Genomic DNA, 26,588 nt, shown 5'->3' on the forward strand with positions numbered 1-26,588 from the left:
TGTAATGTCCTAACCAAGCTAGGGATCACAAAGTGATTTTTGTGACATGTCCCAACCGGGGTTTCAATCCGGGACCTCCGGATCGTGAGTCAAACGTTCAAACCACTCGACCACAGAGGCCGTTGGTAAGGTAAGTTGCTGATATGACGTCAAAAGAAGTGTGGATGGATTACGTAAAGAAGGGTAGGTTTGTGTGTGAAAAGTGTGAGTACTGAAATGATGAGTTTACTTGACAAAATCGTTAGTACACTTTGAATCTTTATAATTATCTTCTTTTGTTGTTGGAAGTCACACCGACTTGCTTCTCAAACGGGGAGCGCCGCCTCGCCGGTTCGAACCCCGAGACCGGACTTGTTAGTTAGTTAGTGGGCTCTGTTTTCCGCATTTAGACTCTAAGATGGCCCATTATGCGTGCTATTGTTGACTACGTAAGCCAACCCGGACCGGACTTGTACCAATGAGTTATTAATTTATCTTAAGTACAGTTTTCTAGATTTTTACTTTCTCTTTTGCCATTCTAGACGGCGATACGGCTCACCACCTATCACGTTGGTTTAACAGAAAGTTCGGTGAGGTGTGACTACTTAGTTTATCTTGCGATTGATGTACTCTGACTACCCCAATTAGGATATAGTCGTGAACTTATGTTCTGTTGTTATCATGTTAAAAACTATGTCCTTCCTTCACAGTCAGAGACACGGTGTTCAGAAGAGAATGCGAATGAGGGCGGCGCGTGGGCTGTCGCGATCTTCGTGTTCGCGCAGCTGCTACACGGCGCAGGCGCGACACCGCTCTTCACACTCGGAGTCACGTACATCGACGAGAACGTCTCTAAGAAAATGTCCTCCGTTTACTTAGGTAGGTAGCTTAGGGTAAACGTGCCTGGTCGCGCCGCTTGAGTCGCACGCGCCGATGTCATCGCATTTTGCGGCAAAATGTGGGTCGTGCTGCGCGGATAGGTGCGCGGCGTTGCATACGATTTTATACAAAGATTTCGCACCCTTCGTGGAAAAACGCAGTAAGTTGATTTTATCAACTTTTCAGGAGCTAAAAAAAACTGTCCTACTAATTAGTTATAAGTCCTGGAAATAACCTTCAAAGAGAAAATAATAGCAAAAAGTAGCCCGGATTGACCCACATTTATTAATTTTTAATTAATTGTGTATATTTGAAAAAAAAAATAAAAAAACACGGTTGCGTAGATATTCCACGAAACTATAATCAAACGTTCCGTTGTAAGTACAGATACTGCTTTATTATTACGTAGTGCAAACAACATTGACAGTTGTAACTTTACCTACAACGTTGTTCACCTTCCGATTTCATCTTACTCGGATGTTGTAAGTATTAGTTACTTCGTTCTTACACGAAAAATTTTAACAACATGTTTTGCGTAAGTTGAGAAACCTATTTGTTCCACGTGAAAGTAAATGATCTTTGATAGTGTAACTATAGAAATTGCTTTTTTAATAAGGAAATATCTCAAAATAATTGTATGTATCTTTAAATACTTGTTTGTTGCAGGGGTTAGTCTAGAATGTAGAAGTATGTATGCTCATACATTATACAGGGTAGCCCAGAACTTCAAGTTCAAAATGAAAAATTAGATAGAGTGGCTCATTAGCTACTAGAAACACCCCCATGTATGTTCAGCCATTATTTATAGTTTAGGAGATATGACCTATTTTGTACCTTTTTCTAGATTTTCTACCTTACTTCAGAAATAATCATTTTGTCGCTATCCCGTTCTTAATAATTATTTTATTTTACTTCACAACTATGTCTAAAGATATATACCGCTAGGTAAAAAAATAAAAACAGTCAAATCAAAGACAAAAAAAAAGTTATTGGAAGTCAAAGTGAGAATTGGACCAAAATTGTCACAGTTGTTAAAACTTCGCCGAAGAATAATTAACACATGAGATTGGCATGGACGCTGAAAGTAGGTATCTCTAAAAAACTGCTCCATTTAATAGCCTTTTAGACACATCAAAAAAAGTACCTTTAATAGAAGCAATAAACTAAATAATTAGACCTCAAAGATTGCAAGATAGACAGATTTGAAGGAAAAATTTACATTCTCATACAATGTAGGTAGCTGCTTCTTTCTAACGTTGTTCTTTAACAACCTTTGTGGTCAAAGACACATTTTCAATAAAAAAAATCACGCTCATAATCGCTAACAGGGTAGACATAGCAACAGTCTGAAGACAAAACTTGCAGTCACTTTTGGTATTCATATTGTAATTAAGGAAAAAGTTATCCCCAAACACTGTTGGTGATTCATACTATAAGATGCTAAAATAAAATCTGTCTGTCTTGCAATCTTTGAGGGCTAATTACTTAGTTTTATGCCCCTATTAAGGGTACTTTTTTGGATGTGTCTAAAAGCCTATTAAATGGAGCAGTTTTTAAAAACACTTTCAGGGTTCATGAAAATCTCATGTGTTTATTATTCTTCGGCGAAGACTTACAACTGTAACAATTTTAGACGAATTCTCACTTTGACTTCCAACTTCCAATGACTTTTTTATCTTTCATTCGATTGTTTTTATTTTTTCACCTAGCGATACACATACTTAGGCATAGTTTTGAAGCAAAATAATTAGAAATTAGAAAGAAAAAATTAGAATTATTAAGAAAGGGATAGCGACAAAATGATGATTTCTGAAGTAAGATAGAAAATCAAGAAAAAGGTGTAAAATGGGTCATATCTCCTAAACCGTAAATAATCGCTGAACATACACGGGGGTATTTCTGGTAGCTAATGAGCCCCTCCATCAAATTTTTCATTTTGAACGTGAACTTTTGGGCCACCCTGTATATTGAAACAAATAAAATCAGTGTTAAATTAAGTGTTTATTCTAATTTGTATTAAAAAAAATATTTATTTACTAGCTGTGCCGAAAGCCGTTTGACCCGCATGGGTTTTTAGTTTTCAGGGAGTTATTTCTATTTGTAATTAAAATCCAACTTTTAATTTTAAAACGTTTATTAATTAATACATGCATAATCACAAAATATATTAATACGGTATGGCACTTGCCTTTATTAGAAAAACCTTCATTTTCAGTTATTACAGTTAGTCATTAAGTGTTTTCTTGAACATTTTGCTCCTTTCCGATCACCCCCTCTTTGCTTTTCGGTAGAACCTGCAAATGACAAAATATAAAAAAACTATTAAGTATGATAATAAATTACTAAAAAGAAAAAACAACCATTAATACCTATTATAGTAAGCTTAGAGATGAGCCAATTTTCCAACGTATCCGAAAAGCGACAGTGTCAGTGATAAAAATGTATGTGATTGACATAAGGTCTGTCACTGTCGTTTTACGTACTTAATCGTTTGCAACTTGGCTAAAACCCCATAAAAGCCAGTTGGTTTACATAGGAGATAACTCTAGAAAAAACTACATTAAGCAAATCAAAAATATATCTGTGGTTGTTATGATAAGAGGAAAATGACAGAATAATTATACCATAAATACACAGGCACTGACTATTTCAGAGAAACTTTACCACGCGCCGCTTCCAGGTTAGTAGGTAATTACCTATATCAATCTAGAATACAAATACTGAAAGGATATTTCGGCATACAAAACATGGAACGTTTTCAGCTGCTTAGCTTCCCGGCCAAGTCGTAAATCAGAAATGGTACTAATATTATTTTTTTTGCCCAAAAGTAAGATGATCTGTGCGTCGGAGGGCACGTTAGGCAGTCGGTTGCGGCTTAATTAAGTATGCAGGTATGTCCTCGTTACATGAGGCATGTCATGGACCTATAGCGGCTCAGTAGTAACCCTGATACCAGGGTTGATGAGGTCAGTCAATTATTGTCTCAACCCACACGAGAGAAGAACTTTAGTAGGATACGGATAGGTACATACGAACCTTCAAGAGAATGTGTCTCATGTTGACTACGACGAGAAGATATCCCATAGTTTCTTGAAATATTTTTGCATTTCTGGTCATTCTTCCACTGGGTTGTACTGGATTGGGTTGCAGTATTAGTGGAATCTGTTAATTGTAACATAATGGTTTAAATACATTGTTTGTAGGTAGGTACATAATAGACGTTAAGCAATAAAAAGGACCCATTACCAAATCACCCTAAAAATTAGACACAAACCTAGATATTTTATCGTTATTTAGGTATTAAATAGAAGGTTAGTACCAATGCGTTAATAATAAAATGTATATCAAACTCAAGCGCACAAATAACAACAAAATCAAGGGTGTTTTTGCAAAAGTTAACTTATATACCTAGGTAGATAATTCACAACCAAGCCGAAATACTACAGTTGATCACGTAACAGTTTTTTGTTCAAATATCTTTATTTTATTCATATACCAGGTGCTATGCCAGGTGATAGCGAATGTACAAAAACGGCACACCCCAATTTAAATAGGTAGTTAGTTTATAGATTAAAAGCACCGAATAGGCACATAGGCATGCTTAGTTTACTTTAATAATTAGTACAGAGCAGTGCAATCATCATCACGCATTAACCAAACCAACTTACGTCAAGTAGGTCGTCAGGTAGGTAGGTAGGTAGGGTAGGTAGGTAGGTAGGATCTGCTTCTGTGTAAACCTTACAAAACAAAATATTTATAATATTAATAGTCTAATAAATAGTAATATACTAAGTAGGTAAGGTAATAGGTACCTAAAATCTAGCTAGTCTATTTACAAGTAAATAACTCACCATCTTCGATTTTGTCCAAGTTGAGCTTACGTATAATCCTTGGGTTTTTTACTTCCACACAAAGATATGCACGCTTCGAGTAGCCACCATGAACAAATTAAATAGAGAGATAATTATTACATCTATCCAACATTCGTCAATCATGACTTTTTATTCTAACAAAAATCGACCTTATTATTACTACAATGCGATCGTTATTTGTAGGGCCGTATGCTGACTGACGGAATACCGTGGTAAAACTACGATCACAAATAGACAATCAGCTTTCACTCTACAAATAACGATCACAGTGCAATAATAATAAGGTCGTTTTTTATAAACTTCGTCGGCAATAATTTTGTCTATAGGTGATCTTGGTTTTACCGTGGTAAAACCACAATCAGCATACGACCCTACAAATAACGATCACAGTACAGTAATAATAGGGTCGATTTTTGGTTGAATAAAAAGTCGAGATTGACGAAAAATTGGTGGATAGATGTAATACCTCTCTAATATCTTTCTAATACCTCTCTTTGAGTGTGCAGCCCGCCGCCGCTGGCACGGCGTAAGTACAGTAACCAAATAAAACATAGGGATTTACGCTAGTGATAAGTAAGTATATTTACTTAGGACATTAGTAAGTAGTCTATATTTGCAGGTAATTAGAATAACACGACAAATGATTCAAATTATTGTCTTTAAAAGAGTTGTATTCATATTTACGAAGAGTATAGTGTAAAATATATCATCGAAAAATGAAGATAAATGAAATAACGTAATAGTAATATCAAACCTTGCTTGGAAAAAACTACGTGATTATATTTACACCAAACCGTTACACTAAAAGATTCGCAGAATAGGCAAGTAGCTGGAGTTACAACAAATAGTAACGCTAAAACATTCGTGGAATAACGAAGTAACTAGACGTACAACCACTGTCGTGTCGTATAATGTCGTGAAACATGTCAGTACGTTTACTTACGACTCGACCATCCTAAAAAACTTTCGTGTAAAATCGAAGTAAGTGTTATTATGACTTTACTATAAGGGAAAATACCAAAAAAAAAAATCACGTATTTATACTTACTTTCTTATTATGGGGGAAAAATATTTTTATCAATGTTGCACAATTTCATTGTTTTTGTAATAATTTCTTCATTTTTACTGATATCTTAATGAAAATTTGTGAGAAGGTGTATTCGTGTACGCTGAATTGAATGGTGCAATAAAAAAAAAATGTCGCTAGTCCACTTACTGCGTTTTTCCACGGGGGGTGCGATTTATAAAATGCCATAACTTCAGCGCGTGCGGCTTCTGCAGCGCGTTTAGGTGCTCGTGCTCAAATTGCTATCAGTCATCCGTCAGACATACGCTATGCACCCTCAGGCATTTTCACTGAGGTTTTGTCACCATCACCTGAACTGGAGATTTTGTCCAGATAAGTAGATATCCGAAGTAAAACTTAAATAGCAACTTAAGTAGCATAACAAGCTCACGATTTTATTCCCAATTGGGGTAGTCAGAGGTAGTTTCATCCATCGCATGATGTACTAAGTACTTACATTTCACCGAGATTTTTTGCAACCATATCATCCGGGTACCTCCTAAAAAAACACAAAGTAGTCTAACAACAAGCTTTTATTGTACAAAACCAACTCTTTGGAATACATTTTGTTTGAAGTGGTTGAAAACATGCGAAATACCAAACGACACTGTATACAGTGTAGCGACTTCAGTAGGTAAAACAATAACGTACATAGCTAACATTAATTGGCAGGCTCGCTGTTAACAACCTCATCCGAGTTGCCACTAGCAAATCTAATGCGCCATCCGCGAGTGACAGACACTGCCAGCTGACACAGAGCACGGAATCAAACATAGTCGCCTCTAGAGGCGACGGCAGCTATTACCGAATTGAGTGATCAATGAGAGACTTTCCAATCGACGTTCCCCAAACACACGATAGATGGCGTTGTTCACTTTTAACGTGATAATTACCTATATTCACATTGCTGGGGTACATAATTATTCAAAAATGTAATGTAATGGCAGAAGCATACCATACCATAAACTGCCTATATACGTCCCACTGCTGGGCACAGGCCTCCCCTCAATCAACCGGAGGGGGTATGGAGCATACTCCACCACGCTGCTCCACTGCGGGTTGGTGGAGGTGTTTTTTACGGCTAATAGCCGGGACCAACGGCTTAACGTGCCCTCCGAAGCACGGAATCATCTTACTTTTTCGGACAATCAGGTGATTCAAGCCTGAAAAGTGCTTACCAAACAAAGGACAGTCTCACAAAGTGATTTCGACAATGTCCCCATCGGGAATCGAACCCGGACCTCCAGATCGTGAGCCTAACGCTCTAACCACTAGACCACAGAGGCTGAAGCATATATAAAACTAATTGTTGCGTAATAGTTGGATCACATTATGTATAGAATGATGTTGCTACGTATATTGCTTCTCTACTGATCAGAATAATAATGGGTGGAAGTTGTAATTGTTCTTGGTGTAGATGAATTGCTTCGAAGTGGCCTTTTTAACCTCTAGATTGCAATATCATGACCGATCAAGGGAAATACAAAGTGTTTTTTATATATCCCCACCGGTTTTCTAACCCGGGACCTTCGTATCGTTAGCTTACTGCTCAACCACTGGACCGCGGACCGGTCGCTCTTTCTGTTAATCTGTTAATATAAGGTACGTTATGCGTGTCTATTAGCAGCTGAACGTTTCGTTGTCTGTGAAACCGACACGTCTGGACGAATGCACGGCCGTCCGTAGTAATGGTACAGTTTGCCCAAACCGTGGACCACTGACTGACAGCACAGACTATATTGTTAGAATCATTAGCGGAACCGAAGTTGCAAATCAGTTACTGAGGGACTTTCAGGTTATGTCCCCCAAAAACAATATGGCGTCGCACAGATTCATTCGGGTACATAATTATTCAGAAATATAATGTAATGGCAGAAGCTTCATCATCATCAGCCCATTATCGTCCCCACTGCTGGGGCACGGGCCTTCCCTATGGATGGAAAGGGAGATCGGGCCTTAAACCATCACGCGGGCCCAGTGCGGATTGATGGTTGTTAACGACTGCTAATGCAGCCGGGACCAACGTCTTAACGTGCCTTCCAAAACACGGAGGAGCTCGAGATGAAAACTTTTTTTTGTGGTCACCCATCCTACGACCGGCCATTGCGAAAGTTGCTTTACTTCAACAATCGCAGACCGAGCGCGTTTACCGCTGCGCCACCGAGCTCCTCTACAGACTACGGCAGAAGCTTATATAAAAATATTTATTGCGTGAAATTGGGATCAGATTATGTATGGAATTATGTTGTTACTTACCTATATTGCTTCTCTTTATTGTGTTCGGAATAATAATGGTGTAACAACAAGGGTCATCATTTATATCCAAAAAACAAAGATAAAAGATGCATATGTCTGTTATATAAAATCAGGGTAAACTAAGGCAAATCTGTACAGCGCCATCTGTATATTTTTGAGGGAACGTAGCCTGGCAAGTCTCTACTTATATTATTATAACTATACAGGTTTTAGTGACACCGTACCGAAAACCATAATTATAACGTTTACTTAACGAAAGTAAATTATTTATTAAATAAAAATACATACAAGTACATTCCATCCAACTACAGTTGTAACAACACACATATTATTAAAAACAAAACAATAAAAAAAGAATAAAAAGCTATAAATAAAAAATGTCCTCCAGCTCACCACATCGAGGCAAAGTCCCCAGAATACTGGCCACGTTGCCCCTCTGCACCGCCAAACTGACCCTTTGGGCAAAATAACTGCCTGTTCTGGGGTCGGAAGTTGCCTCGATGAGGCGAGCTGAAATTGTCTTTAAAAACTGACGTGCTTCTGGACCCCATGGGCGCAACGTTTCTACAGCAAAAGGCAAGAACGTATACTAATTATTTTTTTTTAATAAGTAACGTTTACTTGATTGAAAAATGATGATAAGTGTTTTTCTTGTCGGAAAATTTTAATTAGGATTTTGAGGGTTCATCTAACAACGCTTTGTGCCCGGATAATGGCAATAGGCTCGCCCCCTATTACATGGAACCTTCATGGAACTTAAACATAGTGTTAAAAAACCCTACAGTAAAACGTAAATATTTATGTAAGTAACATACTTACTGTTGTCGCCGAACGAAGTAAATACTCTTTTGGCCAATACTCTACGGTCCAGTCCTTTAAAAGAGACTTAATGGCGGACATTTTTAAGAAGAAAATAAAAGGATTAGTCATGGTTGAACTACAGAAATTTAATTATATTAGTCGTATTGTATAATCAAAATAAATGTAAGTGTATAATTAATATTTTTTGCCTATTGTGCTTATTTTTTTATTTGTTTATTTGTTTGTTTGTTCTTTGTATAACTAATATAGTTTTTCTTTAATAATACCGAGATTCAATTAGTATGCACAGTAAATCGCACTCTTACATCGAATACCAGTTATTATTACAACGAATTATAATATGAATAAAATCTAATAGAGACACTATTTTTCCCGTTTTTGCTTCTCACGAAAATTCCGTTTTCACTTGTTTTTCTGTTCCTTCGAATCCCAGACTAATCTCCCGCCAAAACGTTTTACTTTTAAAAAACTAAGTGACGTTCCTTTCTTGGAATTACCAACATTAGGTAGGAGTGGGTGTTTATATTAGGTTAGTTTCCAACTAATCAAATCAGTTACTTTTTACTAAACGTCAAAACACGAAATTACTATGGAATTTGAATGAAAAGCAACCTGTGACGTCATAGAACAACGTGATAAAATGTCGGACTTATTATTATGTTTTTCTTATTAAAACTCATAAATAAGTTAAATAGAAAAAAGAAATTTTTTTTCGTGAGTTTTAGATCTGTCTTTATTTAGTAATCAGATTTTCATAATTTATCTTGAACCTAGTACGTGTACACGACACAATTATTACAGATGCTTAATTTTTGACGATTTTATTAAATCTATACTATAACGCTGCGTATGAATGTTAGCGTCAAGTTTTCGTCGTATTTTTGTATAATTCGCTTTATCTGCGGTACTTATAAGCTCTTCCTACCTACGTGATGCTACGCGATACGTGATGATATCTTATGTTGATTTCAAATCTAAAGAAGAAAAAAAATCGGACTTTCTTCCGATTTATGTATAGATTTTGGAGGGCTATCAACAAACATGAACCCTCGTTGCCTCCATCACACCACCATATCATCGAGAGGGCTCTCTTGAAGGAGGAGAGTGCCGCACGGTTGAAGTAAGTACCAAATGTTGTGGCTTAGGGCCCCGGTGTACACAATGCTATTATACTTTTAAAATACTTATACGATATTTAAGTCAAACATGACTTCAAAAGACAAAGTGTAGCGTGCCCTGCTACGAAAATTGTTACGACTAATAATAGGTATTTTTCCGTAATTCCTAATAGATTGGGCAGAATCACAAACGAAGTAACAAGACCTATCGGGTTAGTATATCTTACTCTATGTTAGTAAACAGTACAAAACAGAGTGAGAACATATGACCCGGTGATAGATTTTACTTCGTTACTATTTTTTATGTACATACCTATTTACATATTTGCGTATTTATTTATCTACTTATTTCCTTATCTTTGGCTAAATACTTATGCAATTTACTTTTTAACAATAGTGATATCCGAATGAGTTTTTTCAATAAGACGCTTCATCATCCCCCTAGCATTATCCCGTTTTCACAGGGTCCGCTTACCTAACCTGAAGATTTGACAGGTCCGGTTTTTTTACAGAAACGACTGCCTGTCTGACTTTCCAACCTGCGAAGGGAAAACCAGCCCTATACAAAAAAAATCAAAAGTGTGTGTGTGTGTTGTGTGTTATACAGGTTAGGTCACGTGCCTCTGAAAATCATTTTCGGGAATGTGGGTTTCCTCGCGATGTTTTCCTTCACCACTGAGCACGAAAAAGGCGCTTACGTGATTTTAACGTTAAGGCGACGATAGTTATCGCTCACCGCGCGTCGCTTGCAAAGGAAAGGGAGTTTTAAACTCTTCGCGCGCCTTTTAGCTGTGAAAACAGTGGGGTCGACGGGATAAGAAATGTGATACGTACCCATAACAACCCATAGGTACCCGGTACTCTGTGCACTCACGCCAGATCCGGTTGTTTACCCATAGTTTAAACATGTAGCACAGAAATGTAGGTTCTTCAATCTAAGGAAGTGTTTCGGGTTGGTTTTAAAAGCTTTTGCTTTAAAACTAGACGCTTTTTGTTGAATGATGTCTTACAAGTAGACTGAAAGAGATATGTTCAGATTCTTCTTCTATCGTGTGTGGTGGATTTCCAGCCTTATCAATCAGGATTATTATTGAGCAGCCAAAGACCTAACTCATGTAACGACAAAGTACTTACTTATATCGGTAAGTAGCTAACCGAGACCTATGGCTTAACGTGCCTTCCGATGCAGATCATCCTACTTAATAGCCATAGAAGATTTAACCCGTAACCTAATGTAATGTGGTTGATTGTACATGTACTCATGTGAAAATATCCTACACCTATTGTTAACATGTCATGTACAATTGTTTATTATCCCATGAAAATAAATAAAAAAATAAGTAAATAAATAGAAGTACAACAAAGCAGATAGATAGAGAGAGATAGCAGCATCAATTCTAACCAATATAATTAACAAAAATCATTATGAAATCCTTTAAATGATTTTTGTTTTTATATTAGTGCTCATCCGTGTTAGGGAAACTCAAGAAGAGAAAATTTAATTGAAAAAAAAATCTGACTCGGACGGGAGACTTGAACTCGCGGCTCCCGTCAAGCCGGGACGAGCGTGTAAACCATTACACCACCGGGTTCTCCTCCTGTCCATGCGAAATTCATTCGATCTATCTACCTATTTACCTATTGACATTAGCCAGAGCCATCTAGCTAGAATATTGACTATGAATATTTATTAGAGCGATAAGTCTACAGTTACGTGTAGATTTTTAACTTTTTTATCGTAAAAGACAAAATGACTCCTTCGCTATTTTTAAATGATTTTTGTTTTTATATCATTTATTATTGAGGAGCTCGGTGGCACAGCGGTAAACGCGCTCGGTCTGCGATTGTTGAAGTTAAGCAACTTTCGCAATGGCCAGTCATAGGATGGGTGATCACAAAAAAAGTTTTCATCTCGAGCTCCTCCGTGCTTCGGAAGGCACGTTAAGCTGTTGGTCCCGGCTGCATTAGCAGTCGTTAATAACCACCAATCCGCACTAGGCCCGCGTGATGGTTTAAGGCCCGATCTCCCTATCCATCCATAGGGAAGGCCCGTGCCCCAGCAGTAGGGACGTTAATGGGCTGTGAAAAATTCACAAAGAGAAAATTAAATCGATTTTTTTATGAAATTCTTTGCTTTAAATGTGATATACTTGCCCACAGGAGTGTACTACACGATGGCAGTGATTGGCCCAGCGCTGGGCTTCGTGTTGGGCGGACAAATGCTTAACATTTACACTGACTTCGTCACGGTCGACGCGGAAACGTAAGTAGCCATGTTACATCCTTAGCTATCCACCACCACACCCAAGACACCCCGTACAAAAATGACATTCTTACTTATAATTACCTATCTAAAGACAAGTCTGATTTGGATGTTTTTTAAATAAAGATATATATTGATTGGGGCAAATACATATTTCGAACATCATCATCATCATAATCAGCCCATTAACGTCCCCACTGCTGGGGCACGGGCCTTCCCTATGGATGGATAGGGAGATCGGGCCTTAAACCATCACGCGGGCCTAGTGCGGATTGGTGGTTATGAACGACTGCTAATGCAGCCGGGACCAACGGCTTAACGTGCCTTCCGAAGCACGGAGGGGCTCAAGGTGAAACTTTTTTTTTTGTGGTTACCCATCCTATGACCGGCCTTTGCGAAAGTTGCTTAACTTCAACAATCGCAGACCGAGCGCGTTTACCGCTGCGCCACCGAGCTCCTCGAACTCGAGAGATTTCGAACATACCTATACCTAAAACAATATTAAAATCAGACTTGTCCCTGGCAAATAAGAAGTTAGTGACTCTACTAATAATATATGAATAAGTTTGTATTGAAAAACACCCGCGAAACAAGAACCGATAATTTAGTAGGTGTTTTTTTTCTTAAAGCAAAATATTAATTTATCGTATCGAACCATCATACTTACCGTTTTATTCACTCCTAGTCTTTCACAGCGTTTTATGAAGTTTAATGGGCACATAGCGCCCGAGTACCGTGCTAATCACTGAATGTCATCAATTAACAATAGTATTAGATACCTATCGCACTCTACCAATTAACATAGGTAACATAGGTACCTACCTACTCACTGTACAAAGAGGTAAAAGAAAACATTTTAAGTAAGTACTGGCAACATTGAAAAAAGTAAAACGTCAACTATTATGGCGGCAAGCGGCGACCTTATCCGCGGCTTTTTAATATTTCATCAAGGCACGGGCGCGGCTTCATTCAGCCAAGCGTCTTTCATGTCATTGTGCGCCTGAGCAGCCCTACAGCCCACAGCCGAATTAATTCCGTCCCACACGGGCTTCCGCGAAATATGATTTTCCATGACGCGAGTTTTCAACAACCTCTCGTATTTTGCTTTGGAGAATAAAGTAATTTTAAAATAGAAACTGCTCTCTAAAAGTACCTTATAAGGTTTCTTTTTAATTATCGTTTTGGCTTGTTTTCCACGTTGAGTTTAAGTAAGGGGAAAATTAATGAGAGGGTGCGGTGTAGGGAAATATTATGTTATTTTATGCTTTGATAACTTTTAGTTATTTATGTTTCTATAGGGCATAGAATTAAGAATAATACTAAGTCAAATTCAAATTCAAAAATATCTTTATTCAGTAGGTAACATAGTTACACTTTGAATCGTCAATTTTTACATAACGAACGTCTCATCCGCCTAAAACTACTGCAGCTTCTCACAACGTGTATAGCCGGGGAAAAGAAGTTGCAAGAAAAACCTCGGCACAGGGCCCTAAACGTTCTTTAAAAAAATAAAAATAAACATAAAATATTGGTATACAATTGACTTATTTAGCTGCCTAATATCAGTTCTCAGACAGTTAATCCCATGCATTCATATCTTCTAAATAATCACTAACTTTATAATAACCTTTTTTGTAAAGTTTTTGTTTAACTACAGTCTTAAAACAGTTGAAAGGCAAATTCTGAATGTCAATGGGATTCTTATTGTAAAAACGTATACATTGCCCCTTAAAAGATTTAGTAATCTTATGTAATCGACTGACTTGTAAAGCAAGTTTATTTTTATTCTTGGTAGAGTAGTAAGTATAATGGTGACTCTCTGCTTTCTACCAATTCGTATCAGGCGCCGACTTCTCCCCCTCTGGGTCCTAGTTTCGTCGTAAATAGCCGTAAACCGCTAAGGAGTAAGGAGTAAAGAGTCTTTGTAAAGTGGTCACTGAGAAAATTGGTTGCATTTAAGACCTCCTGGTTACATGTTGTTTCTGTAATAGACCAAAAACATAAATTTTATAATTATGACAACTAATTGTTTATAATTTCACCACTGTTTATAAATAATTCGCTGGGCTCAGTGACTGAACTTTTGCTCTTTGATTGTACCTATTTCCTATAACAAAAGAACCGTTTTTAATTCACTGCACACTCCAACCACCAAGTAGGTAATCAAACTTCTCTGGGGCCAGCCGGCCTTTCTGATCGCAGTCTCAAGGACCATTACCATCTGAATAGGAGCTAGCAATTCAATCAACATAAACAATACCTACATAGTCTGTTATTCTAATTCATTGCCGGCCGTTCTGCCTCCATATTTGGATACGACCTTAGAGAGTTACTTGGCTACTTTACTTTGAGGTGAGAGTATATAAAGTTAGTTTTTATAATCGTGTTGACTATCTAACAGCCTCCGTGGTCTAGTGGTAAGAGCGTTAGGCTCACGATCTGGAGGTCCGGGTTCGATTCCCGATGGGGACATTGTCGAAATCACTTTGTGAGACTGTCCTTTGTTTGGTAAGGACTTTTCAGGCTTGAATCACCTGATTGTCCGAAAAAGTAAGTTGATTCCGTGCTTCGGAGGGCACGTTAAGCCGTTGGTCCCGGCTATTAGCCGTAAAAACACCTCCACCAACCCGCATTGGAGCAGCGTGGTGGAGTATGCTCCATACCGTCTCCGGTTGATTGAGAGGAGGCCTGTGCCCAGCAGTTTATGTTATGTTATGTATGTTGACTATCTAAGGGTGGTATTAATAAATTAATGTCAGCTTCGAGACTGCCCTCAAGATCGTGTCTTTGTAGTTCTCATATAAAAACAGGGACTTGAGCATGATCTCGAGGGCAGTCTCAGCTGAGATTAGTTTATTAATCTTTCGAACGCCGGAACGCGGATCTCGACCAGACACAATGTAAAATCTATTGTGTCTGGTATCTCGGCATATGAGAGGTTAATACCACCCTAAGACTTAGGTTTAAAATAATATTCCGCGCCACGAAAGAAGTCTAAAGATTTCAATGAAACTGCGACAGCAGCGCCGCAGCCGCAAGAATTCTTTTTCTATATTATTTTAAACGTAATTTACCTTTTAGTCTTGCTAGAGTCTAGATAGCATTAATGATAATACTTAAAAAAAAAGCATCAACAACTTAACGGCCTCCGTGGTCCAGTGGTTGAGCTTGGGCTCACGATCCGGAGGTCCTGGGTTCGATTCCCGGTGGGGACATATCACAAAAATTACTTTGTGGTCCCTAGTTTGGTTAGGACATTACAGGCTGATCACCTGATTGTCCGAAAGTAAGACGATCCGTGCTTCGGAAGGCACGTTAAGCCGTTGGTCCCGGTTACTACTTACTGATGTAAGTACGTAGTCGTTATATGAGTCATGTCAGGGGCCTTTGGCGGCTCAATAGTAACTCTGACACCACGGTTGATGAGGTTGTTAATTCACCTCACAACCCACACGATAGAAGAAGATCAACATCCTTAACACGTCCCACTGCTCGCCACAGGCATTATCTATGGACTCCATATTATGAAGCGTACTCCACCACGCTGCTCCACTGAGGGTCGATAAGGAATAATACTAATGAATCTTATGTACAATGTTTGTATTGTAAAGATTGAATTCAAATTCAAAAATATCTTTATTCAGTAGGTAACATAGTTACACTTTGAATCGTCAAATTTTACATAACGAACGTCTCATCCGCCTAAAACGACTGCAGCTTCTCACAACCTGTATAGCCGGGGAAAAAAGCTGCAAGAAAAACCTCGGCACAGGGCCCTACATTCTAAAAAAAAAAAAGAATCTCATACAATAAAGCTATTTTGTAAATGAGTAAAGAGCGATTTTAAAACACTTCAAGAAACTAAACATCGAATACCCACTCCCAAGTAGTCAACCAACACTCCGAGGCTCGGTGGAGCGTTTAGACCTCGGTTCAGACCTCCACAAACAGGAATTAACATATGAAAACAATGAGTGTTCCACCGATACGGCGCTTCTTACGATTATTGTACGAACGCCTGTAGGATTCCTGTTAGCAATTTTATGCTAATGTTAAAACTACCGTGCCTTTCCATCAGGATTATTCTCTTTGTAAATAAAGAGCGTGCCATTGTTATAATATTCAAATCTATCGAAAACTTGTATTATCTGTTTGAATAGGATAGGTAATTATAAAGTCCACACAATTATAATAACAGAAGGCTGCATAATATTGTGCTATTTTCGAAATAATGTGTGAAATGTGCGTATAACAATGGAATTTCGAAAAAATATAAAACTTATACAAATATCATCGTGTGCGGATTTTGACGAAGCTTGTGCGGATTTTATTATGTATGATTTGAATATACTTTCCCTATTTTTTATTTTTATTTTTTTTTTATATGAATGCTGGTACTACAAAGCCTGTGGTGGATTTACATTCTGTTTTTTATTATTATTATTTATTTTGTAATTTGGTTTAATAATATATTTTTTAATTAATATCACCTTTATGTGTTTATAATTAATATCTTATCTCTCTCTCTCTCTATTTAAGAGCTGCGCTCTTGTCGGTGGAGTAACCGCCATTCCTCTCTTCTTCCCGCCAAAACCTTCACCTCCCGATACGACACGACCTGCACCTTCTCTTTTATTTGTTTCATAAATGTTATCCTTGGTCTACCCCTTCCTCTCTTCCCTTCAATTTTTCCTTCTATAATGTTTGTTATAAATGAATCGCGTCGTATCAGGTGGCCAATCATATTTCCTCTCCGGTTATATCTTATAAGGGTTTCATTTTGTCCGGAAAAATATAAGATGCGTTCAAATAATTTAATTTATTTTTTATTTATTTAATTAATGTTTCTGATGTTTGTTGTAAAGGACTACAGAGGGATTGCGTTCTCTCTAGACTATACCTATATTCCGTAGACATTTAAGACTAATAAAATGAGACCCAGAGGGGGTGAGGTAAATCTATCTCGGCGCTCGATACGAATTGGTGCGGGGCGTAGAGTTACCGTTCTATACGCAGTATTACCTATTCTTTACTATAAAATATGATAGTAGTCCCAGTTCAGTCAAGGAAAGTAGGAAATATTAAATAAAACGACCAGTTTAGTACAATTAGTGGTTATGTTTCAATAAAGATAACATTTTACAATAGACTCAATGCGCTGTAAGAATTAGATCTGTAATCTGTGATCTGTGTAAAGTAGGGGAGCCAGTGTTGTGCGTTCATTAGCATAGTGATGTATCAGTCGAGATTAGGCCGCTCGACTTGTTCTATCTAACAGTACCCAGTTTACGCCATCTAATTTTATTTTAAATCATACCTGTCATTTTCTTATCCGTTGGAAAAGAAAGGGACGGATGATTGTCAACAAGTTAATTTTAAAATAATGAATAACCCGTGCGAATAAAAAAGGCATCTCGCTGGTATGGAATCCGTTTGACGTGCTGTCAACTTAACTCTGTCGGATTATTGGGCGATGTAAAATTTTTAGACGGTTGTCTTAGATTTCTGCTTAAAATTGACGTGTATTCCATAAATTTTATGCCTGTCTATTACCAGTCTCTTTCTTTTTCGGCGGATAAGAAAATGACAGGTATAACTTAAAATAAAATTAGATGGCGTCTGCAGGAATTAGCACCATTGTATAATTATTCTGTATCTCTCCCCAGGGTGGGAATAACTCCAGTGAGCTCTGTATGGATCGGCGCGTGGTGGGTGGGGTTCATCTTCTCGGCGGTGCTGTGCCTCGTCGTGGCCATCCCCATCCTCGCCTTCCCTCACGAGCTGCCTGGTAAGATACATAGTCGGCATGGTGAGAATATCACCGAACATCTGGTGATTCTGAGTGGGAGAAGGCAACTGGACCTTCTCTCCTGGACTCTTTCTGCTTCCCCACATTTACTTACTAACTGTCTGCTTAAGTAGGTAACTAAGAAGAACATTATTGGGAACGCTTTCTAATGTGACTCCACATCAACTCATCATTATCTTCTTTCATGCATGTGTGTGTGTTTAAAGAGACAATAATAACTCTGATTTTATTACTGAAGTACTTACATTCTGCAACAAAAATGTATAAATCTTTTCATAAAGAGAAATTTAAATCGAAAAAAGAAATACCCGCCGCTCTTGTCAAGCTGGGACGAGCGAGTTAACCATTACACCACCGGGTCCTCCTCCTGTCCATGCGAAATTCTTTCGATCTATGTATCGTCATTAAGCCGACGCCGGGGCCATCTATCTAGAATCATCATCATCATCATCAGCCCATTAACGTCCCCACTGCTGGGGCACGGGCCTTCCCTATGGATGGAAAGGGAGATCGGGCCTTAAACCATCACGCGGGCCCAGTGCGGATTGATGGTTATTAACTACTGCTAATGCAGTCGGGACCAACGGCTTAACGTGCCTTCCGAAGCACTGAGGAGCTCGATATGAAAACTTTTTTTTTGTGGTCACCCACCTATGACCGGCCTTTGCGAAAGTTGCTTAACTTCAACAAACGCAGACCGAGCGCGTAAACCGCTGCGCCACCGAGCACCTCCTACCTAGAATATTAAGTACCTACTAATATTACTTTAGACCGACTGACAATATTCCCTCAATCAGCGCTTATCGCTATCGACCCACTAAGGTCGATTAATTTTTTCAAATATTTTTCCACTCAGACGACGACGCCCTGAGCCGGAATTCGCGCCCAACTGGACACCCTCAGGCCTGTTGCCTTAAACGTTGTACCGGGTGAGAGCCTTCAGCGCTCCCCATGTGTCCGGCCAAGTAGTTAATGCCATTTGCGGCAAATCTACAATAAATCACGTCAAAAAAAAATACCAACAATCTGAATCTTTTCAGGCGCAGAAGAGATACGAGCATCCAAAATTTCGGAAGCGCATGAGGGTGCCGCGAGCAAATCAGCAGCTTTCAGCGCCCTGAAGGAGCTCCCTCGCGCCGCCGCAGCCCTGTTGAAGAACCCCACCTTTATGTTCCTCAACCTAGCCGGCGCAAGCGAGGGCATGCTCATATCAGGGTTCGCAGCCTTCTTGCCAAAGCTGATTGAGAATCAATTTGCTGTCAACGCGTCTGAAGCTGCTTTGTTGTTGGGTGAGTTTTTAAGACAATTACATGTAGGTATGGCTTATAAATTGTCTACTAATCTCGGTCATTAGTCAATGTTGGAATAAGCATAATCTACTCCTATGATTTTAGACAAAAACTTCTATTTACTTACTTAACTCCTTATTTATCTAACTTCCAATGCTAAAAGTTTGAATCTTAGCGTACCTCCTACTAAAATATAGTCAAAATCTAAAACAAAATGAAATAATCAATAAAATCTCGGCCTCCGGCGTCTATGGTCCAGTGGTTACGCGTTGGGCTCACGTTTCGGAGGTCCCGGGTTCGCATCCCGGTGAGGGCATATCACAAAAATCACTTAGTGAACCCTGGTTTGGTTAGAACATTCCAAGGAGGACGTAATATACGATTCCGACGACCCGATTACTTTAGTTAGCCATAGAGGCGGCCAATCAGCTCGCGACACCAAACACTTCACAACCCCGATACCGACCCCGCCGGCGTGGTCGACGATTTCCCTCATTCAGCGCTTATCGCTATCGACCCACCAGGGTCGATTAATTCCTTCAAATATTTTTCAGACGACGCCCTGAGCCGATGTTCGCGCCCTACTAGACACCCTCAGGCCTGTTGTCTTAAATTTTGTACCGGATGAGAGCCCTCAGCGCTCCCCACTCGTCCGGCCGAGTAGTAAATGCCATCTGCGGCAAAGTTACAGTAAGTCACGTCAAAAAAAGTCTTACTCAATTCCTCTCTCCAGGCGTGATCACAGTTCCGGCCGGCGGTGGTGGCACGTTCCTGGGTGGCTGGCTGGTGAAGCGCTGGCAGCTGGCGTGCGCCGGCATCATCAAGCTGTGCGTGGCTGCCACAGTCGTCGCGGCCGCCTTCACCTTCAGCTTCGTCCTCACTTGCGACGACTATCCCTTTGCTGGTGTCACTGTCCCTTACAGCTCTCCTGGAATCTCCGGGTAAGAATGTTTCGATATTCCAGTAGTGTCATAGAATAAGGAATAATACTACGTCATCATCATCATCATTATCAGCCCATTAACGTCCCCAATGCTGGGGCACGGGCCTTCCCTATGGATGGATAGGGACCATCACGCGGGCCCAGTGCGGATTGATGGTTATTAACGACTGCTAATGCAGCCGGGACCAACGGCTTAACGTGCCTTCCGAAGCACGGAGGAGCTCGAGATGAAAACTTTTTTTTGTGGCCACCCATCCTATGACCGGCCTTTGCGAAAGTTGCTTACCTTCAACAATCGAAGACCTAGCGCGTTTACCGCTGCGCCACCGAGCTCCTCCGAATACTACGTATAGAACGGCAACTCTCCGCTCCCCACCAGCTGGGTTTAAACGCACCCCTCTCAAACATAGTTTAGACTTGAATCGTATGGTGTCAGACATCACACACATAGATGCGCGTTACGATAATGTCAATGTGTAGTGTCTGTGTAAAACGAGGTTGTTTGTATGAAGTGTCCGGGGTGTGGTATTGTCTTATAGGTATGCCTTTACTGACCTGAAGATTTGACAGGTCCGGTTTTTTACAGAAGCGACTGCCTGTACCTACTTACTACTAAAAATTCCTGCAGCTATTTTCGTGCCGTCTAAATGAAACAATCTCTGTTCCAGGGGCGACCGCCTCTCGTCAACGTGCAACTCGAACTGCGGGTGCGCAGACGCGTCGTACTCGCCGGTGTGCGGCGCGGACGGCGTGGTGTACTTCTCGCCCTGCCACGCCGGCTGCGACACGCGCACCCTCGCCGGCGCGGCGCAGCTGTTCCACCAGTGCAGCTGCATCAACAACGTCACGCTGCCCAGCTATCAGCTGGCTGAAGGTAGGTATGAGAGAGAGAGGAAAGACGAAGAAGTATTCACCTACCTACTGACATAAACTCCTGGAAAAAAATGCTACTTTACCAATAAGACCGCTTTTTGTATGTTTATTTAATTTGGATTCCTGTATTATTATGTTCCTTTTGTGCAATAAAGAATTGTGTATTGTATTGTACATCTATCTCATTCTTTCCACTGTTATCTCTAGAGTAATTGACGCATCTAACCGTCGCTGTCTGATCGTAGGTAACAGAAAAAGATAGAAGCATAGAAAAGTGCAATGCGATTATTTTTGAATCGCTCGCCTTTAACTCACGTTCTAAAATAATACCCATTTCACGTATAGTAAAGTAATAAATTAAATTATTTATTAAATAAAAATACATAAACAAGTACATTCCATCCAACTACAGTTGTATCAACACACATATTATTAAAATCAAAACATAAAAAAGGGATAAAAAGCTATAAATAAAAAATGTCCTCCAGCTCACCACATCGAGGCAAAGTCCCCAGAATACTGGCCACGTTGCACCTCTGCACCACACGTAACACATCAGAACTTGTCATTTGTAAGATTCTTCTTCTTCCATCGTGTGGGTTATGAGGTGGATTACCAACCACATCAACCCTGGTGTCAGGGTTACTATTGAGCTGGCAAAGGCATGACATGGTTCATGTAACGACTACTAATTTACATCAGTAAATAGTAACCGGGACCAACGGCTTAACGTGCCTTCCGAAGCACGGATCATCTTTCTTTCGGACAATTAGGTGATCAGTCTGTAATGTTCTATAACCAAACTAGGGATTACAAAGTGATTTTCGTTGTGTGTCCCGCCGGGATTTGAACTCGGGACCGGATCGTGAGCCCAACGCTCAAACCACTGGACCACGGAGGTCCTTATTTGTAAGATGAGACAATTATTTTGGCACGTGAGTTGAAGTCCAGTGATTCAAATTAAGGCCCTGATGAAGTTCAATTTAACAACCCAAGTAGGTATGATGGTGATAATTCCACGTTGCAGGATCAGTGGAGTACGAAGCAATCAACAGCATCTGCAGCACGGACTGCCCGTACCTGTGGGTGTTCGTGGGCCTGTCCTTCTGTGTGATGCTGTTCACATTCATCGCCACCATGCCCGCGTTGTCGGCGACCTTGCGGTGAGACTTTTTTATATGACAGAAAATAAATTTGAAGATAACGGCCTCCGTGGTCCATTGGTTGAGTGTTGTGCTCACGATCCGGAGGACCCGGGTTCGAATCCTGGTGGGGACAAATCACAAAAATCACTTTGTGATCCCTAGTTTGGTTAGGACATTACAGGCTGATCACCTGATTGTCCAAAAGTAAGATGATCCGTGCTTCGGAAGGCACGTTAAGTCGTTGGTCTCGGTTACTACTTACTAAGTACGTAGTCGTTAGGTACATGAGTCATGTCAGAGGCCTATGGCGGCTCAATAATAAATAATAACCCTGACACCAGGGTTGATGGGGTTGGTAATCCACCTCACAACCCACACGATAGAAGAATTTGAAGATCATTTTAAACATACTACAGGGTGTTAGTGGCACCGTATCGAACACTGAGGGGGATGATTCAGCTCATGATTCTGAGTAACAAGTGGAATTTTCCGTCGCAAAATCCATAATTTCCATAGTGTATTCGTATTTTGACGTTTAGTAAAAAGTAACTGATTTGAAAAGAAACTAGTCTATTAATGCCCCAACACTATCCTGAGCATGATTGTAAGTAGGCTGGACTGTCCGTACATGACTCATTGCTCCATGAGTCACTTGTACAGGAGCAGTAAATAAATGTCATATTTTTATTTCAATTTTATTGTGTATGTGTGTGTATTGTGCATCTATGTAATACTAATATTAGTGAGTAAGAAATCATTGTTACTAACAACCTGGGTCCAAGTTACCTGTAATAAAAATTATAATATTTTTATTTTATTTATTTATTAATCTACTTACTTGTGCACCACCAGATGCGTCCGCGAAGACCAGCGCTCCTTCGCACTCGGCATCCAGTGGATCAAGGTGCGACTCCTGGGCACGATCCCGGCGCCGCTGCTGTTTGGGTTCCTCATCGACCTGTCCTGTTCTCTCTGGGGCAAGTCATGTGACACGACAGGAGCTTGCTTGCTGTATGATAATATTAATATGAGCAGGTGGGTTTTTTTTAGTTTTTTTCTTGGTTTCCATTTACATCCGTATTCTAAGATGTTAACTCTAACCTTCCTCAACCTCTAGGCTAGGGTTCCTCGAACTCATCTCAAAATCGGTATTCTTAGACGGTACTTCCACCTTATCTTGATCATGGTATAAGAAAACCAAAAAAAGTGACTCAGTGGTAATTCACCTTATTCACTTAAGTACTTAGGTACTTACCTATATTGGTGAAATTGTGTTTATGCCCTTCAGCTCCTGTCATAGACATTACTTAAATCAAGGCTGTATGGTCCTCAGATCTTTGCCTGCCTTATAGTTATAAGGCCAATTTTTTAATTTATTGCGGCTTTGGTTACAAGACCATTGGCCGAATTATATTGGCCGAATTATAAGGCCAATTTAAACAACAACGACAACAGAGGTTTTGTTATCAGTCTTACCAAAGTATTTTATTTTTTTAAGAATAAGAATAAAATAAATTTATTGGCAGTAACAGTTCACAATCGCGTCATGCCAAAAAGAAAAAAAAAACAGTTTACAATTTTCTATTAGAACTAGGTAATTATGAATACTACGAATAAGTACAGGTAAAAGGAAATGGCTCAGCTTGTGCTGTGATGGAGCCATACTAAGGCACCATACAGCGCTGGTTTTACTTACTTATATTGTAAGAATTATTACCTAAGTATATCGCTGTTGAATCACAGCCAGTTGAAAGACGCCTTTAAAATTCAAAGAATTCAGAAGTCTTCAACTGACTGTCAGTGTTTTAAATAATAAAAAAAACATTGCTAAGTTGTAATCATTTCGGTTCCAGGTACATGCTTGCCCTTGCACTCGTGGGCAAGCTATGCTCAGTCCTGTTCTTCTTCCTAGCGTGGTGGTTCTACCGACCTCCTGGAGGCAAAAACCCAAATGCCGTGGTGCCCTCCGTAGACCTCGTGGTCTGTAGCGAGAAGACCAATGGGAATGGACCCGTGGGTAACGGGACAGGGGCCAATGGATACTGCAACGCCGCTTTGGAAGCCAGTGATCATTTGTAAGCGGTGGAGGAGTCATGAAGTCACGATGCTCCAAAGACAGTGCCTCCATTCCCTCGCAGCGCGCGTGGCGCCATATTTGTCGAGGGCTTCGGGCTGTGTTTATAAGTCGAAACCCTCGATTTTGTTGCGCGTTTGTTGTTCAGACCCTGCTGATTGATTTGTAAAAGGACTGTGGGCACTAGAGTTGCGCCGGCTAGGGATTCAACCGAATAGTAATCGGGCAGGCTTACCACACCGAATATTCGGCCTTGGGCAGTCCAAATATTAAAGTGTGTGTTTGGAATTTGTTCGGATGATAAATCTGTCTTCATTTTACAAAATTTTTAGAACACACTGGTTGTGTTTTGGTAAATAAGAATCGTTGTCACTCGTTAGTTATAGATAATTAACACTTTTGTGGGGTTAAATTACATACGTATACATAAAGTCACGCCCGTAACGGGATGGACAGAGCTACCTACAAATAGGGAATGCAATGGCGACCCGATATCGCAAATTCGAGATCCCGCTACGACTGGTGCATAAAAACAAGCAAAGTTAGGATGGCTGAAAACGATGAAAACTGCTTGTTTGTGATAGTGAGGTTAATTATAACAAAATCTTTTTTAAAGAAAACAATAAGTAACCTTTATTCTTCAATATTAGTAACTAAATAAGTATTTAAGTTTTCTTTGGAAATCAGCATAATCAAAAACAAAAAGTATAACTCAAGGAGATTCGCCCAATCCCGTCTATCTCGAATGGGATCTTATGCTTCGGGATTGATCCCGAAAAATTAGACGAGATTTCGCGAGATCAGCATTCCCTAGCTACAAATAATCAAGGACAACTTGCTGCCATGCGTTGTTGTGGCTTATGAAGTTAAAATGATACCGCAAAGTTCTTGGTATCGAGTTTTTCAAGGTCCCTCTCTGATCATATTACAAATCGAATCAGGTCATTCAATCGAGTGGATAACCAGCCAGGTCAATTTCGCATTAGAACAAATGTAGAGCATCCCTTACGCTTGGATACACTATGTGAGGTATTCGATCACACGATAGGTACTAGAATTATAGAGCAAAGGCAGCATTAGGGCCGCCTGGACACTCCATACAAAAATCTCGTTTGTTACCGTTAGCCGCCTTATCCCGTGCGTGCGAGCGAGACAGACGCTTCGCGGGGTTTTCAGTGAAACGCTCCCGGAACGGTTTTCTGTCACCTTTATCTATCTGTCTTTATTTAGTTATCAGAATTTCAAAATTAATCTTTGACCTAGGAAACTACCCAATTCATATCGGGCGCCAAGCGAATTACTTCACCCCCTCTGGGACTTACTTTAGTCTAACTAGCAGTGGCAGCTTTGGCAAAATATTTAGGTGGTGCGAGATCTGAAAGTGACACCACTCAGGCCCTTAAAAAAAAATGTTTTCGGGCACCCAGTATGAGCAATCTAACCCGATGAAGTTAGTAGGGTGAAGTAGTCTTGGTTGGCTTTGACCCCCCCCCTTCAGCTCGCGGTGCGGTAGCTCACCTCGCCCAGCCCTAGGGCCGCCACTGCTAACTAGGCGTAAGCAAGAGTAAGGGAGAGCGCGCGCGGACTGTTTACTCCCCCTTATTTCTTGTCTCGCTCGCACTTACGGTAGGCGGCACAAGGCAAGAAAGAGATGTTTGCATGGAGTGTCTGAGGTGCCATAGTCAGTGGATCAAATGCATAATGAAATAGATACATAAGTACTGTTGTAAGGTATCTGTGATGTTGTAGATTTAAATAATTAAGAGGGGATTGAAAAGGTCACATTGAAACAATTCATCTACAAAAGCAATATTACTGACCTTCTATGGGTTAAAAATGGCGACATCAAAGCAATTCATTTAAGAAAGCAATATTACTATTTGACATTTGTTTGCATTGCGCACTTTTATTATGAGCAAATGTCAAATTGCTTTCTTAGATGAATTGCTTCGATGTGGCTTTAATTATCCCCCAATTAGGTACTTTTATACTTATGCGCAAATGTCAAACTGCAATATTGATTTTAGATCAATTACTTCAATATGGCTTTTATAGACCCCTAGACAGCAAATGTAAACTACCAATTTAATAAGAATGTTTAAGTCATTGTAAAGTGATTTTTAGAAGGAATATGTTCCTTAGAGCGATGTATGATACACAATCATAATATTGAGTGTATAAGGTCAACAATATTTTTTTT

The 26,588-nt window shown here is 39.8% G+C and overlaps 1 protein-coding gene and 1 long non-coding RNA gene across 2 annotated transcripts in view; one reads left to right on the forward strand and one right to left on the reverse strand.

Moving 5' to 3' along the window:
- LOC126374203 (solute carrier organic anion transporter family member 4A1) overlaps positions 1-24,478 on the forward strand; it is a 93,789-nt gene extending 69,311 nt beyond the window's left edge. The window contains exons 6-14 of the mRNA XM_050020711.1: positions 690-858; positions 12,153-12,255; positions 17,922-18,043; positions 19,105-19,353; positions 20,087-20,294; positions 20,965-21,170; positions 22,197-22,332; positions 23,167-23,349; positions 24,168-24,478. Of these exons, the coding sequence (XP_049876668.1) occupies positions 690-858; positions 12,153-12,255; positions 17,922-18,043; positions 19,105-19,353; positions 20,087-20,294; positions 20,965-21,170; positions 22,197-22,332; positions 23,167-23,349; positions 24,168-24,393 (1,602 nt within the window). The 3' untranslated portion in view covers positions 24,394-24,478. The remainder of the gene's footprint in view (positions 1-689; positions 859-12,152; positions 12,256-17,921; positions 18,044-19,104; positions 19,354-20,086; positions 20,295-20,964; positions 21,171-22,196; positions 22,333-23,166; positions 23,350-24,167) is intronic.
- Positions 2,975-5,938, reverse strand: LOC126374211 (uncharacterized). Its single transcript, XR_007567410.1, has 4 exons — positions 5,779-5,938; positions 4,527-4,595; positions 3,895-4,020; positions 2,975-3,152 (listed from the first exon to the last, which is right to left on the reverse strand). It is a non-coding gene; the product is annotated as an uncharacterized LOC126374211 (long non-coding RNA).
- Positions 24,479-26,588: the final 2,110 nt, after the last annotated feature.

This window comes from Pectinophora gossypiella, chromosome 2 (genome assembly GCF_024362695.1).
Source record: "Pectinophora gossypiella chromosome 2, ilPecGoss1.1, whole genome shotgun sequence".
NCBI classification, from domain to species: Eukaryota; Metazoa; Arthropoda; class Insecta; order Lepidoptera; family Gelechiidae; genus Pectinophora; species Pectinophora gossypiella.